At 38.3% G+C, this 14,677-nt stretch overlaps 1 protein-coding gene across 4 annotated transcripts in view; it reads right to left on the reverse strand.

The window, feature by feature from the left end:
- Positions 1-250: 250 nt before the first annotated feature.
- The window catches only part of LOC100378265 (dystrophin-like), a 322,146-nt gene continuing 307,719 nt past the window's right edge, over positions 251-14,677 (reverse strand). For 3 of the 4 annotated variants that reach the window (XM_085505169.1, XM_085505172.1, XM_085505171.1), the window contains 11 exons: positions 13,109-13,315; positions 12,802-12,873; positions 12,435-12,562; positions 12,258-12,326; positions 12,074-12,127; positions 11,781-11,844; positions 11,202-11,293; positions 10,839-11,076; positions 8,875-9,073; positions 8,689-8,787; positions 251-1,059 (listed from right to left, as the gene is read on the reverse strand). In XM_085505169.1, the coding sequence (XP_085361295.1) occupies positions 953-1,059; positions 8,689-8,787; positions 8,875-9,073; positions 10,839-11,076; positions 11,202-11,293; positions 11,781-11,844; positions 12,074-12,127; positions 12,258-12,326; positions 12,435-12,562; positions 12,802-12,873; positions 13,109-13,315 (1,329 nt within the window). In that variant the 3' untranslated portion in view covers positions 251-952. Of the gene's footprint in view, positions 1,060-8,688; positions 8,788-8,870; positions 9,074-10,838; positions 11,077-11,201; positions 11,294-11,780; positions 11,845-12,073; positions 12,128-12,257; positions 12,327-12,434; positions 12,563-12,801; positions 12,874-13,108; positions 13,316-14,677 lie in introns of all 4 variants that reach the window. The other variant, XM_085505170.1, reaches the window with a different exon arrangement.

Genomic DNA, 14,677 nt, shown 5'->3' on the forward strand with positions numbered 1-14,677 from the left:
AATGTTCTAAGAGAAAAGTTCTATGTCACACAAAATTACAATTGATGTGCTTTTATTTTGCTTTGTTTGCACTGAACAAACATCTGAACATGGTTAGAATTTCAATCATGGAAAAGAAAAAAACAGGCAGAGAATACATCACATCACACACATCAAGACAAAGGCTTAATGGTTCATGTTACACCAACGGAAAGGTAGTCTAAGACAAACAAACATACACACTATAGACCAAGATGAAGACAGTCAAACATAATTTTTTTAACAGTTTATTTTATAATATTAGATACTAATTGTTATAGAAAGTTAACAAATAAAACTACAATAAGAAGAGAATAGCAAATTTTGTTAAAACGTAATATATAAAATAAAATCACTTTAATAGTTGTATAACATATTTAGACACAATTACTGGTTTCTCAATTAGTACCTCAGGATGAAATTGAACATGGCAAGAAAAATATGTCAATTTGGCAAATAGTAGATTTTGATCTCTGTATTTATCATCACATAAACATTTCTCTATTAGAATGTAGGAAAATAAAATTCTACAAGCTAAATAAAGATGAATGCTGACACTGTAGATGGTGACAGCTGCAATATATATCAAATTACATATGAAAGAACAAATAAATGCCAGTATATATGTTGAATATTTTAAATAAATACTTGTCACTATATATCTCATTGGTAACATAGTATACTGGTTATATAATGCTAAGATTAGTCTCAACAAAATACTAATTAATTTGAAATATCATATACCAAATAGCTCCTTGAGCTCCCCATCCCATATATTGTTATTAGTTATCATGCATAGTTCTAACTAATAGATATACAAGTTACATTGCATAAATATCACTGCCAACCCCCAAAGCTTGTTACTATAGAAACAAGAATGTAATACTGTATTTTCATCAGAAACAAAACTACATACAGCATGTTACTGCTGGTTTCATTCACTGTCACTTCTCTCTTCATCTGTCATGACTGTGACAAGATTTCCTACAGCTTTACCCAGATTATCAGCCATGTGAAAGAGATTGCCTACACTGCTACTGCCTGCAAATGAATTGTATACAACACATGAACAAACTATTATGGGTTTATATACTAGAAGATGTCAATAGAGCAAAGCATACTGGGTAATAGTTTGAGTGGTTACTGACCTGAACTAGGTTTGTCAGTTGGAATGTCAATAGAGCAAAGCATACTGGGTATTAGTTTGAGTGGTTACTGACCTGAACTAGGTTTGTCAGTTGGAATGTCAATAGAGCAAAGCATACTGGGTATTAGTTTGAGTGGTTACTGACCTGAACTAGGTTTGTCAGTTGGAATGTCAATGGAGCAAAGCATACTGGGTATTAGTTTGAGTGGTTACTGACCTGAACTAGGTTTGTCAGTTGGAATGTCAATAGAGCAAAGCATACTGGGTATTAGTTTGAGTGGTTACTGACCTGAACTAGGTTTGTCAGTTGGAATGTCAATAGAGCAAAGCATACTGGGTATTAGTTTGAGTGGTTACTGACCTGAACTAGGTTTGTCAGTTGGAATGTCAATAGAGCAAAGCATACTGGGTATTAGTTTGAGTGGTTACTGACCTGAACTAGGTTTGTCAGTTGGAATGTCAATAGAGCAAAGCATACTGGGTATTAGTTTGAGTGGTTACTGACCTGAACTAGGTTTGTCAGTTGGAATGTCAATAGAGCAAAGCATACTGGGTATTAGTTTGAGTGGTTACTGACCTGAACTAGGTTTGTCAGTTGGAATGTCAATAGAGCAAAGCATACTGGGTATTAGTTTGAGTGGTTATTGACCTGAACCAGGTTTGTCAGTTGGAATGTCAATAGAGCAAAGCATACTGGGTATTATTTTGAGTGGTTACTGACCTGAACTAGGTTTGTCAGTTGGAATGTCAATAGAGCAAAGCATACTGGGTATTAGTTTGAGTGGTTACTGACCTGAACTAGGTTTGTCAGTTGGAATGTCAATAGAGCAAAGCATACTGGGTATTAGTTTGAGTGGTTATTGACCTGAACTAGGTTTGTCAGTTGGAATGTCAATAGAGCAAAGCATACTGGGTATTAGTTTGAGTGGTTACTGACCTGAACTAGGTTTGTCAGTTGGAATGTCAATAGAGCAAAGCATACTGGGTATTAGTTTGAGTGGTTACTGACCTGAACTAGGTTTGTCAGTTGGAATGTCAATAGAGCAAAGCATACTGGGTATTAGTTTGAGTGGTTATTGACCTGAACCAGGTTTGTCAGTTGGAATGTCAATAGAGCAAAGCATACTGGGTATTATTTTGAGTGGTTACTGACCTGAACTAGGTTTGTCAGTTGGAATGTCAATAGAGCAAAGCACACTGGGTATTAGTTTGAGTGGTTATTGACCTGAACCAGGTTTGTCAGTTGGAATGTCAATAGAGCAAAGCATACTGGGTATTAGTTTGAGTGGTTACTGACCTGAACTAGGTTTGTCAGTTGGAATGTCAATAGAGCAAAGCACACTGGGTATTAGTTTGAGTGGTTATTGACCTGAACCAGGTTTGTCAGTTGGAATGTCAATAGAGCAAAGCATACTGGGTATTAGTTTGAGTGGTTATTGACCTGAACCAGGTTTGTCAGTTGGAATGTCAATAGAGCAAAGCATACTGGGTATTATTTTGAGTGGTTACTGACCTGAACTAGGTTTGTCAGTTGGAATGTCAATAGAGCAAAGCACACTGGGTATTAGTTTGAGTGGTTATTGACCTGAACCAGGTTTGTCAGTTGGAATGTCAATAGAGCAAAGCACACTGGGTATTAGTTTGAGTGGTTATTGACCTGAACCAGGTTTGTCAGTTGGAATGTCAATAGAGCAAAGCATACTGGGTATTAGTTTGAGTGGTTACTGACCTGAACTAGGTTTGTCAGTTGGAATGTCAATAGAGCAAAGCATACTGGGTATTAGTTTGAGTGGTTATTGACCTGAACCAGGTTTGTCAGTTGGAATGTCAATAGAGCAAAGCACACTGGGTATTAGTTTGAGTGGTTATTGACCTGAACCAGGTTTGTCAGTTGGAATGTCAATAGAGCAAAGCACACTGGGTATTAGTTTGAGTGGTTATTGACCTGAACCAGGTTTGTCAGTTGGAATGTCAATAGAGCAAAGCATACTGGGTATTAGTTTGAATGGTTACTGACCTGAACCAGGTTTGTCAGTTGGAATGTCAATAGAGCAAAGCATACTGGGTATTAGTTTGAATGGTTACTGACCAGAACTAGGTTTGTCAGTTGGAATGTCAATAGAGCAAAGCATACTGGGTATTAGTTTGAGTGGTTACTGACCTGAACTAGGTTTGTCAGTTGGAATGTCAATGGAGCAAAGCATACTGGGTATTAGTTTGAATGGTTACTGACCTGAACTAGGTTTGTCAGTTGGAATGTCAATAGAGCAAAGCACACTGGGTATTAGTTTGAGTGGTTATTGACCTGAACCAGGTTTGTCAGTTGGAATGTCAATAGAGCAAAGCATACTGGGTATTAGTTTGAATGGTTACTGACCTGAACCAGGTTTGTCAGTTGGAATGTCAATAGAGCAAAGCATACTGGGTATTAGTTTGAATGGTTACTGACCAGAACTAGGTTTGTCAGTTGGAATGTCAATAGAGCAAAGCATACTGGGTATTAGTTTGAGTGGTTACTGACCTGAACTAGGTTTGTCAGTTGGAATGTCAATGGAGCAAAGCATACTGGGTATTAGTTTGAGTGGTTACTGACCTGAACTAGGTTTGTCAGTTGGAATGTCAATAGAGCAAAGCATACTGGGTATTAGTTTGAGTGGTTACTGACCTGAACTAGGTTTGTCAGTTGGAATGTCAATGGAGCAAAGCATACTGGGTATTAGTTTGAATGGTTACTGACCTGAACTAGGTTTGTCAGTTGGAATGTCAATAGAGCAAAGCATACTGGGTATTAGTTTGAGTGGTTACTGACCTGAACTAGGTTTGTCAGTTGGAATGTCAATAGAGCAAAGCATACTGGGTATTAGTTTGAGTGGTTATTGACCTGAACCAGGTTTGTCAGTTGGAATGTCAATAGAGCAAAGCACACTGGGTATTAGTTTGAGTGGTTATTGACCTGAACCAGGTTTGTCAGTTGGAATGTCAATAGAGCAAAGCACACTGGGTATTAGTTTGAGTGGTTATTGACCTGAACCAGGTTTGTCAGTTGGAATGTCAATAGAGCAAAGCATACTGGGTATTAGTTTGAATGGTTACTGACCTGAACCAGGTTTGTCAGTTGGAATGTCAATAGAGCAAAGCATACTGGGTATTAGTTTGAATGGTTACTGACCAGAACTAGGTTTGTCAGTTGGAATGTCAATAGAGCAAAGCATACTGGGTATTAGTTTGAGTGGTTACTGACCTGAACTAGGTTTGTCAGTTGGAATGTCAATGGAGCAAAGCATACTGGGTATTAGTTTGAATGGTTACTGACCTGAACTAGGTTTGTCAGTTGGAATGTCAATAGAGCAAAGCACACTGGGTATTAGTTTGAGTGGTTATTGACCTGAACCAGGTTTGTCAGTTGGAATGTCAATAGAGCAAAGCATACTGGGTATTAGTTTGAATGGTTACTGACCTGAACCAGGTTTGTCAGTTGGAATGTCAATAGAGCAAAGCATACTGGGTATTAGTTTGAATGGTTACTGACCAGAACTAGGTTTGTCAGTTGGAATGTCAATAGAGCAAAGCATACTGGGTATTAGTTTGAGTGGTTACTGACCTGAACTAGGTTTGTCAGTTGGAATGTCAATGGAGCAAAGCATACTGGGTATTAGTTTGAGTGGTTACTGACCTGAACTAGGTTTGTCAGTTGGAATGTCAATAGAGCAAAGCATACTGGGTATTAGTTTGAGTGGTTACTGACCTGAACTAGGTTTGTCAGTTGGAATGTCAATGGAGCAAAGCATACTGGGTATTAGTTTGAATGGTTACTGACCTGAACTAGGTTTGTCAGTTGGAATGTCAATAGAGCAAAGCATACTGGGTATTAGTTTGAGTGGTTACTGACCTGAACTAGGTTTGTCAGTTGGAATGTCAATAGAGCAAAGCATACTGGGTATTATTTTGAGTGGTTACTGACCTGAACTAGGTTTGTCAGTTGGAATGTCAATAGAGCAAAGCATACTGGGTATTAGTTTGAGTGGTTATTGACCTGAACCAGGTTTGTCAGTTGGAATGTCAATAGAGCAAAGCACACTGGGTATTAGTTTGAGTGGTTATTGACCTGAACCAGGTTTGTCAGTTGGAATGTCAATAGAGCAAAGCATACTGGGTATTAGTTTGAGTGGTTATTGACCTGAACCAGGTTTGTCAGTTGGAATGTCAATAGAGCAAAGCATACTGGGTATTAGTTTGAGTGGTTATTGACCTGAACCAGGTTTGTCAGTTGGAATGTCAATGGAGTAAAGCATACTGGGTATTAGTTTGAGTGGTTACTGACCTGAACTAGGTTTGTCAGTTGGAATGTCAATAGAGCAAAGCATACTGGGTATTAGTTTGAGTGGTTACTGACCTGAACTAGGTTTGTCAGTTGGAATGTCAATAGAGCAAAGCACACTGGGTATTAGTTTGAGTGGTTACTGACCTGAACTAGGTTTGTCAGTTGGAATGTCAATAGAGCAAAGCACACTGGGTATTAGTTTGAATGGCCTGAACTAGGTTTGTCAGTTGGAATGTCAATAGAGCAAAGTATACTGGGTATTAGTTTGAGTGGTTACTGACCTGAACTAGGTTTGTCAGTTGGAATGTCAATGGAGCAAAGCATACTGGGTATTAGTTTGAGTGGTTATTGACCTGAACCAGGTTTGTCAGTTGGAATGTCAATAGAGCAAAGCATACTGGGTATTAGTTTGAGTGGTTATTGACCTGAACTAGGTTTGTCAGTTGGAATGTCAATGGAGCAAAGCATACTGGATATTAGTTTGAGTGGTTACTGACCTGAACTAGGTTTGTCAGTTGGAATGTCAATAGAGCAAAGCATACTGGGTATTAGTTTGAGTGGTTACTGACCTGAACTAGGTTTGTCAGTTGGAATGTCAATAGAGCAAAGCATACTGGGTAATAGTTTGAGTGGTTACTGACCAGAACCAGGTTTGTCAATGGATCAAAGCATACTGGGTATTAGTTTGAGTGGTTACTGACCTTAACTAGGTTTGTCAGTTGGAATGTCAATGGAGCAAAGCATACTGGGTATTAGTTTGAGTGGTTATTGACCTGAACCAGGTTTGTCAGTTGGAATGTCAATAGAGCAAAGCATACTGGGTATTAGTTTGAGTGGTTACTGACCTGAACTAGGTTTGTCAGTTGGAATGTCAATAGAGCAAAGCATACTGGGTATTAGTTTGAGTGGTTATTGACCTGAACCAGGTTTGTCAGTTGGAATGTCAATAGAGCAAAGCACACTGGGTATTAGTTTGAGTGGTTATTGACCTGAACCAGGTTTGTCAGTTGGAATGTCAATAGAGCAAAGCATACTGGGTATTAGTTTGAGTGGTTATTGACCTGAACCAGGTTTGTCAGTTGGAATGTCAATAGAGCAAAGCATACTGGGTATTAGTTTGAGTGGTTATTGACCTGAACCAGGTTTGTCAGTTGGAATGTCAATAGAGCAAAGCACACTGGGTATTAGTTTGAGTGGTTATTGACCTGAACCAGGTTTGTCAGTTGGAATGTCAATAGAGCAAAGCATACTGGGTAATAGTTTGAGTGGTTACTGACCTGAACTAGGTTTGTCAGTTGGAATGTCAATGGAGCAAAGCATACTGGGTATTAGTTTGAGTGGTTACTGACCTGAACTAGGTTTGTCAGTTGGAATGTCAATAGAGCAAAGCATACTGGGTATTAGTTTGAGTGGTTACTGACCTGAACTAGGTTTGTCAGTTGGAATGTCAATAGAGCAAAGCACACTGGGTATTAGTTTGAGTGGTTACTGACCTGAACTAGGTTTGTCAGTTGGAATGTCAATAGAGCAAAGCACACTGGGTATTAGTTTGAATGGCCTGAACTAGGTTTGTCAGTTGGAATGTCAATAGAGCAAAGCATACTGGGTATTAGTTTGAGTGGTTACTGACCTGAACCAGGTTTGTCAGTTGGAATGTCAATGGAGCAAAGCATACTGGGTATTAGTTTGAGTGGTTACTGACCTGAACTAGGTTTGTCAGTTGGAATGTCAATGGAGCAAAGCATACTGGGTATTAGTTTGAGTGGTTATTGACCTGAACCAGGTTTGTCAGTTGGAATGTCAATAGAGCAAAGCATACTGGGTATTAGTTTGAGTGGTTATTGACCTGAACTAGGTTTGTCAGTTGGAATGTCAATGGAGCAAAGCATACTGGATATTAGTTTGAGTGGTTACTGACCTGAACTAGGTTTGTCAGTTGGAATGTCAATAGAGCAAAGCATACTGGGTATTAGTTTGAGTGGTTACTGACCTGAACTAGGTTTGTCAGTTGGAATGTCAATAGAGCAAAGCATACTGGGTAATAGTTTGAGTGGTTACTGACCAGAACCAGGTTTGTCAATGGATCAAAGCATACTGGGTATTAGTTTGAGTGGTTACTGACCTTAACTAGGTTTGTCAGTTGGAATGTCAATGGAGCAAAGCATACTGGGTATTAGTTTGAGTGGTTATTGACCTGAACCAGGTTTGTCAGTTGGAATGTCAATAGAGCAAAGCATACTGGGTATTAGTTTGAGTGGTTACTGACCTGAACTAGGTTTGTCAGTTGGAATGTCAATAGAGCAAAGCATACTGGGTATTAGTTTGAGTGGTTATTGACCTGAACCAGGTTTGTCAGTTGGAATGTCAATAGAGCAAAGCATACTGGGTATTAGTTTGAGTGGTTATTGACCTGAACTAGGTTTGTCAGTTGGAATGTCAATGGAGCAAAGCATACTGGGTATTAGTTTGAGTGGTTATTGACCTGAACCAGGTTTGTCAGTTGGAATGTCAATAGAGCAAAGCATACTGGGTATTAGTTTGAGTGGTTATTGACCTGAACTAGGTTTGTCAGTTGGAATGTCAATAGAGCAAAGCATACTGGGTATTAGTTTGAGTGGTTATTGACCTGAACCAGGTTTGTCAGTTGGAATGTCAATAGAGCAAAGCATACTGGGTATTAGTTTGAGTGGTTACTGACCTGAACTAGGTTTGTCAGTTGGAATGTCAATAGAGCAAAGCACACTGGGTATTAGTTTGAATGGTTACTGACCTGAACTAGGTTTGTCAGTTGGAATGTCAATAGAGCAAAGCACACTGGGTATTAGTTTGAATGGTTACTGACCTGAACTAGGTTTGTCAGTTGGAATGTCAATGGAGCAAAGCATACTGGGTATTAGTTTGAGTGGTTACTGACCTGAACTAGGTTTGTCAGTTGGAATGTCAATGGAGCAAAGCACACTGGGTATTAGTTTGAGTGGTTACTGACCTGAACTAGGTTTGTCAGTTGGAATGTCAATAGAGCAAAGCATACTGGGTATTAGTTTGAGTGGTTACTGACCTGAACTAGGTTTGTCAGTTGGAATGTCAATGGAGCAAAGCATACTGGGTATTAGTTTGAGTGGTTACTGACCTGAACTAGGTTTGTCAGTTGGAATGTCAATAGAGCAAAGCATACTGGGTATTAGTTTGAGTGGTTACTGACCTGAACTAGGTTTGTCAGTTGGAATGACAGCATCATTCTTGTTATTGAGGTATACACTATCATCTTTTAATGGTGGAGGTGTGTTAGCAGAAAAATCATCTGCTGGGATGAAAACATTAATTAAGTTAGTAAGGGTCAAAGGGCAAACAATTAGTTATTGGAATGAATCAATGTATTGAAACTTGCCTGCCACGTCACTATCACCATCACCATCACCATCACTGGTAGATGCACCGTTTGTCATTTTGGAAGTTGTCAGACGAGATCGTGATGGATGAGTTCCTGTACCAGCACTAGCAGGCAATGATCCAATTGATGATGTTGGAGTCACAGCTGGCGTTGTTCTTTGTGATGAAGCCTGGGATAAATTAGCTCTGTCTTGGGGCTATGAATGTGAAATATCAAATCGTTATATTACAATCAGTAACTGTACTACAGTATCCATACCAATCAGTAACTGTACTACAGTAGCATACCAATCAGTAACTGTACTACAGTATCCATACCAATCAGTAACTGTACTACAGTACCCATGACCAATCAGTAACTGTACTACAGTACCCATGACCAATCAGTAACTGTACTACAGTACCCATGACCAATCAGTAACTGTACTACAGTACCCATACCAATCAGTAACTGTACTACAGTACCCATACCAATCAGTAACTGTAATACAGTACCCATACCAATCAGTAACTGTACTACAGTACCCATACCAATAAGCCACTGTACTACAGTACCCATACCAATCAGTAACTGTACTACAGTACCCATGACCAATAAGCCACTGTACTACAGTACCCATACCAATCAGTAACTGTACTACAGTACCCATACCAATCAGTAACTGTACTACAGTACCCATACCAATAAGCCACTGTACTTGAGTACCCATACCAATCAGCCACTGTACTACAGTACCCATACCAATCAGCCACTGTACTACAGTACCCATACCAATCAGAAACTGTAATACAGTACCCATACCAATCAGTAACTGTAATACAGTACCCATACCAATCAGTAACTGTACTACAGTACCCATACCAATCAGTAACTGTACTACAGTACCCATACCAATCAGTAACTGTACTACAGTACCCATACCAATCAGTAACTGTAATACAGTACCCATACCAATCAGTAACTGTAATACAGTACCCATACCAATCAGTAACTGTAATACAGTACCCATACCAATCAGTAACTGTACTACAGTACCATGACCAATCAGTAACTGTACTACAGTACCCATGCCAATCAGTAACTGTACTACAGTACCCATGACCAATCAGTAACTGTACTACAGTACCATACCAATCAGTAACTGTACTACAGTACCCATGACCAATCAGTAACTGTACTACAGTACCCATGACCAATCAGTAACTGTACTACAGTACCCATACCAATCAGTAACTGTACTACAGTACCCATACCAATCAGTAACTGTACTACAGTACCCATGACCAATCAGTAACTGTACTACAGTACCCATGACCAATCAGTAACTGTACTACAGTACCCATACCAATCAGTAACTGTACTACAGTACCCATACCAATCAGTAACTGTACTACAGTTCCCATACCAATCAGTAACTGTAATACAGTACCCATACCAATCAGTAACTGTAATACAGTACCCATACCAATCAGTAACTGTACTACAGTACCCATACCAATCAGTAACTGTACTACAGTACCCATACCAATAAGCCACTGTACTACAGTACCCATACCAATCAGTAACTGTACTACAGTACCCATGACCAATAAGCCACTGTACTACAGTACCCATACCAATCAGTAACTGTAATACAGTACCCATACCAATCACTAACTGTAATACAGTACCCATACCAATCAGTAACTGTACTACAGTACCCATACCAATCAGTAACTGTACTACAGTACCCATACCAATCAGTAACTGTACTACAGTACCCATACCAATCACTAACTGTAATACAGTACCCATACCAATCAGTAACTGTACTACAGTTCCCATACCAATCAGTAACTGTAATACAGTACCCATACCAATCAGTAACTGTAATACAGTACCCATTACACATTTCAATGGTGATTAATAATTCCATAATGGTGTCTGCTGATGGATGATGGATAATAGAACATTGACATTACCTGTTCTAACAATTGTCTCAACCTTTGTAACTGTGCTTCTAATTGTCTATTGTGGTCTTCAAGTATTTGCATCCTTGCTTCAAGGCGTCCTTTATGTTGTCTTAATAATTTGGCTTCTGCTATTAATTCTGCATCTTTACTGGGTGAAGAGGGTTCCTCATCACATAACAAATCACCATGGTTCTCCAACTGTTGTCTTCTCAATGCTTTCAGTTTCTCATATTCCTCTTGCAGTTGTCTAAAGATTTAATTGAATATCATAGAGTTTATTATCACATACAAATTATATACCATAGAAGACAAGCTCTTGCTAATTGGTGTGATGGTTAGCAGTATACTATAAAGCAAGGCAGTAAATCATACCTGTTTTCTTCTTCTAATCCATGTATAGATGTTTCTAACTGGTTACGTTGTTCAGCATCTATTCCACATACTATCTGTGCAGGACTTCTTGGCTAAATTAAAATGTATTAAAATTCAATACAGTTCACAACTGAAATAATAGTGTCTTTTGAAATTATACGCAGTTGCTAAAAATTGTACAAGAAAGCTAAGAAAAAACTCCAATGTAATTTTTAAGACAAACAATTGAAGCATTTAAGTTATTAAAAAATTTGCCTATTAAAAATATAAACATTTTTTTAAAAATAGGGTCAAGTTAAAGTTGTAGACCACAAGTTGATACATGTATGAAAGAAATATTTGTTAAATATACAATTGACGATAAAGTCAGGAAAAATGAACAAATCTGATAGAAAACCACCACAACCTACATTTCAAGAAATTGTGCTGGTCGATAAACATAGAATGGACAAGCACCTTTACTGACAGACTCATCATCATCTATATGAAAGCTAATCAAAATGGCCACCAGTCAGCCATATTGAATATACGGTAAGTCCATACACTGTAGCACCCAAATTACATATTTATGAAACTCACCACGGCTGAAGCATCGCCACCAAGACTCTGACAATACTGGGCAATAAGATGGTGTTCATCATCACTGAAAGCAACAGGTATCATATGAGAGTACATACCTCCATAATAGGATAATATTACAATGGCTATGATGTGATAAGGTAAGATAACATGTCAAGAAAGTAATGATTTGAATTATAGCATAGCTTTGTATGCATCACATCAAAACTATTTGTTCATATCTTACATATATTCAAGATATATTAGAAAATAATCAGCTGACTGTTCTTAGCAATATGTATGAAGATACTTACAGATTGGTTGATGCTACATCAAATTGTGTTTGTGTTTGTTCCACTTCCGCTAGCCTATAGACAAATTACAAAATATTCACATCACAAAGTGACCTCTATCACAAACATGTGTCATAGGTTGAGTTTGTCACACTGATAAAATACACTGAGTTGTCATAGCAACACTCAAAATTACAATGTTTACCTTGATGCATATAATTCAAGTCTTGTATGCATGTCTTGAGACACAACTTGCTGTGGACTTGGTGCGGGTCTGAAATAAATGACACCATAATATGTATATCAAGAGGGTCCCAGTGGTCAACAAAATGTGATGATCACAGTGGACAACATTAAAAATAAATGGTTTGTCGTTACTCACGTCTCCAAGTCATCTCCTTCTAAGACTGTTTGAACTGGTAAATAACCTAATCTGTTATTTTTCTTCTTGCCTTTTAACCGATTACGTACCACCTTTGCAAAATCTCTCACATCTTCACCTGAGGTGGTCTATAAAATGATTATTAATAATACTAAAAACACTAACTTTGTTGTTGTTTAACAACACTTGATGCATGTTCAGAAAAAGTAAAAATAGCACATACCGGTACTCATCAGAAAGTCATTTCATGGATCTACAAAACTTATATGATCAATGATTTGTCCATGTATATGAATGTTTATTGATTTAGTGATTGCGGTTGTAATGAATGACACTGTAGTAGACAATGACTGGTGTCTATACTTACAGCTGTGCAATATTCTTGCATGGGATGAGATAGTCTGTGATTTTTAGCTTTACGACCTGAAAAGAAGCAGCTCTGAAACGAAAGAAGACATTGATCAGTTGAAACATTTGGTAATATGTGTGTATATATATATATATATATATATATATATATATATATATATATATATATATATATATATATATATATATATATATATATAATTTTTTTATATAAATACACATTTATTTATCGATAGTAATTCAACCGATACACACAATACTGTAACTATAGAGATATTTATGTAGAAATAAATTGGAACACATACCTGACACATGTCAAAATTGAAGCATTTTAAACAGCGATAACGGAACCCAACGATTGGACACTCTTTGCATATATTGCACTTTGATTGATGCTTGGCAGTTTCTGCAGCAGCAAGTCGATGCAGTACAGGCAGCCATACTAATGACTGAGGCTCTTTCTTCATCCAATCAAGGAAGTGTGCTGATGAGATTTCTGGTTTACCATTGTTCTATACATTAAAGATATCAGTGTTACTGGTAAAAAAGTTACATGATTGAATTACACAGGTATCTAGTTTGCATTACAAAATTCTCACACCTTTACTGGTGTAGTCTCCAATGGAACAGGATGACAATCAGGATTTGTCAGTGGAAACAGCGCCCTCTAACATGACAGACAGAGTGTATAGTTGTGTTCACGTTACACAAAGTACGGGCTAAGATTTAAGCTGATTTAGGCTTATCTAGCATATTTGCATTTCGGCTAGACCCAATTGCGTCCACGCACAGGGAGGGCCAGTCGTTAGCACGGGCTAAGGGCTACCATTAGTTGGTGACCTTTGGTAAGCCGCTATTTACGAACGAAAAATGGATGACACGCGCGAGGTTCTATTTCTGCTGCTGGCATGTTTCGTTCTAATTTTGAAGCGACGTGCACAGGAACGCGAGAGAAGACGGACCACTTATTTGGATGCACATAAACAGTATACAACGGGCGTAACAGAATACAGCGTTTTATTAATGCATGTCGTAGACAGCGAACCAAATTTATTTTGTCTACGATTGGAGCTGCTGTACGCTCTACTACAGTGACCCGATTAGTGTGGAAGTGAGCGCGGAGTAATGACTGGTGGAATAGTGTCGTTATACGAACATGGGACAATTTTCACACCCAAAGATCGCCGCAGAGGGCGCTTAGCCCTGGGCTAAGCGTTCGCGCATACTTCGTTAGCCCGTGCTAAGGTCTAGACCGCGTCTTAAATTCGGATCAGATTTAACCCGTACTTAGCATTCCTTAGCCCGTGCTAAGCGTTCACGCACGTTTTCTTAGCACGGCCTAAGGAATTTGACCTCTTAGCCCGTGCTAAGGAGCTGTGCGTGAACGCAACTTATGTTGTGCAGAGTTAAAGCACTGTTTAAACTATCCGAGGGCTTTGTATTGATGTTTGTTTACATCGAATGAGCTCCTACAAATTTATGATGAGCAAACAAAAATATGTGAGGAAGAACTATTCATGTTTAAAAAAAATATTTTTTCAGTTCACTAGTTGAGGGCACACTTGCCAAGTTGTCTCATCATCCCAGTTATGCAGTTGAGTTTTATTAAAGTAGCAAAAGATAATTGCGAGTAGGACTAATCACCTAGCTAGAATACTTGCTTACAAGATTAAGTTACAGATGTCCCTGTGACCGTGAAAAAATATAATTTTTCTTTTGCAGGAGATGTCATTTCTTGTCATTTGTTTTTGAATTTCAAGTATATATCTTTTAAATTGGTTCTTAGAATATAATTGTGCCTTTCAATTCTTGAGACATAGGCCCCCAAATTTTACAGTTTTTTACAGTGTCCATGATCACAAAGACTTAAAAAA

Source organism: Saccoglossus kowalevskii, chromosome 11 (assembly GCF_978046115.1).
Source record: "Saccoglossus kowalevskii chromosome 11, keSacKowa6.1, whole genome shotgun sequence".
Taxonomy (NCBI): domain Eukaryota; kingdom Metazoa; phylum Hemichordata; class Enteropneusta; family Harrimaniidae; genus Saccoglossus; species Saccoglossus kowalevskii.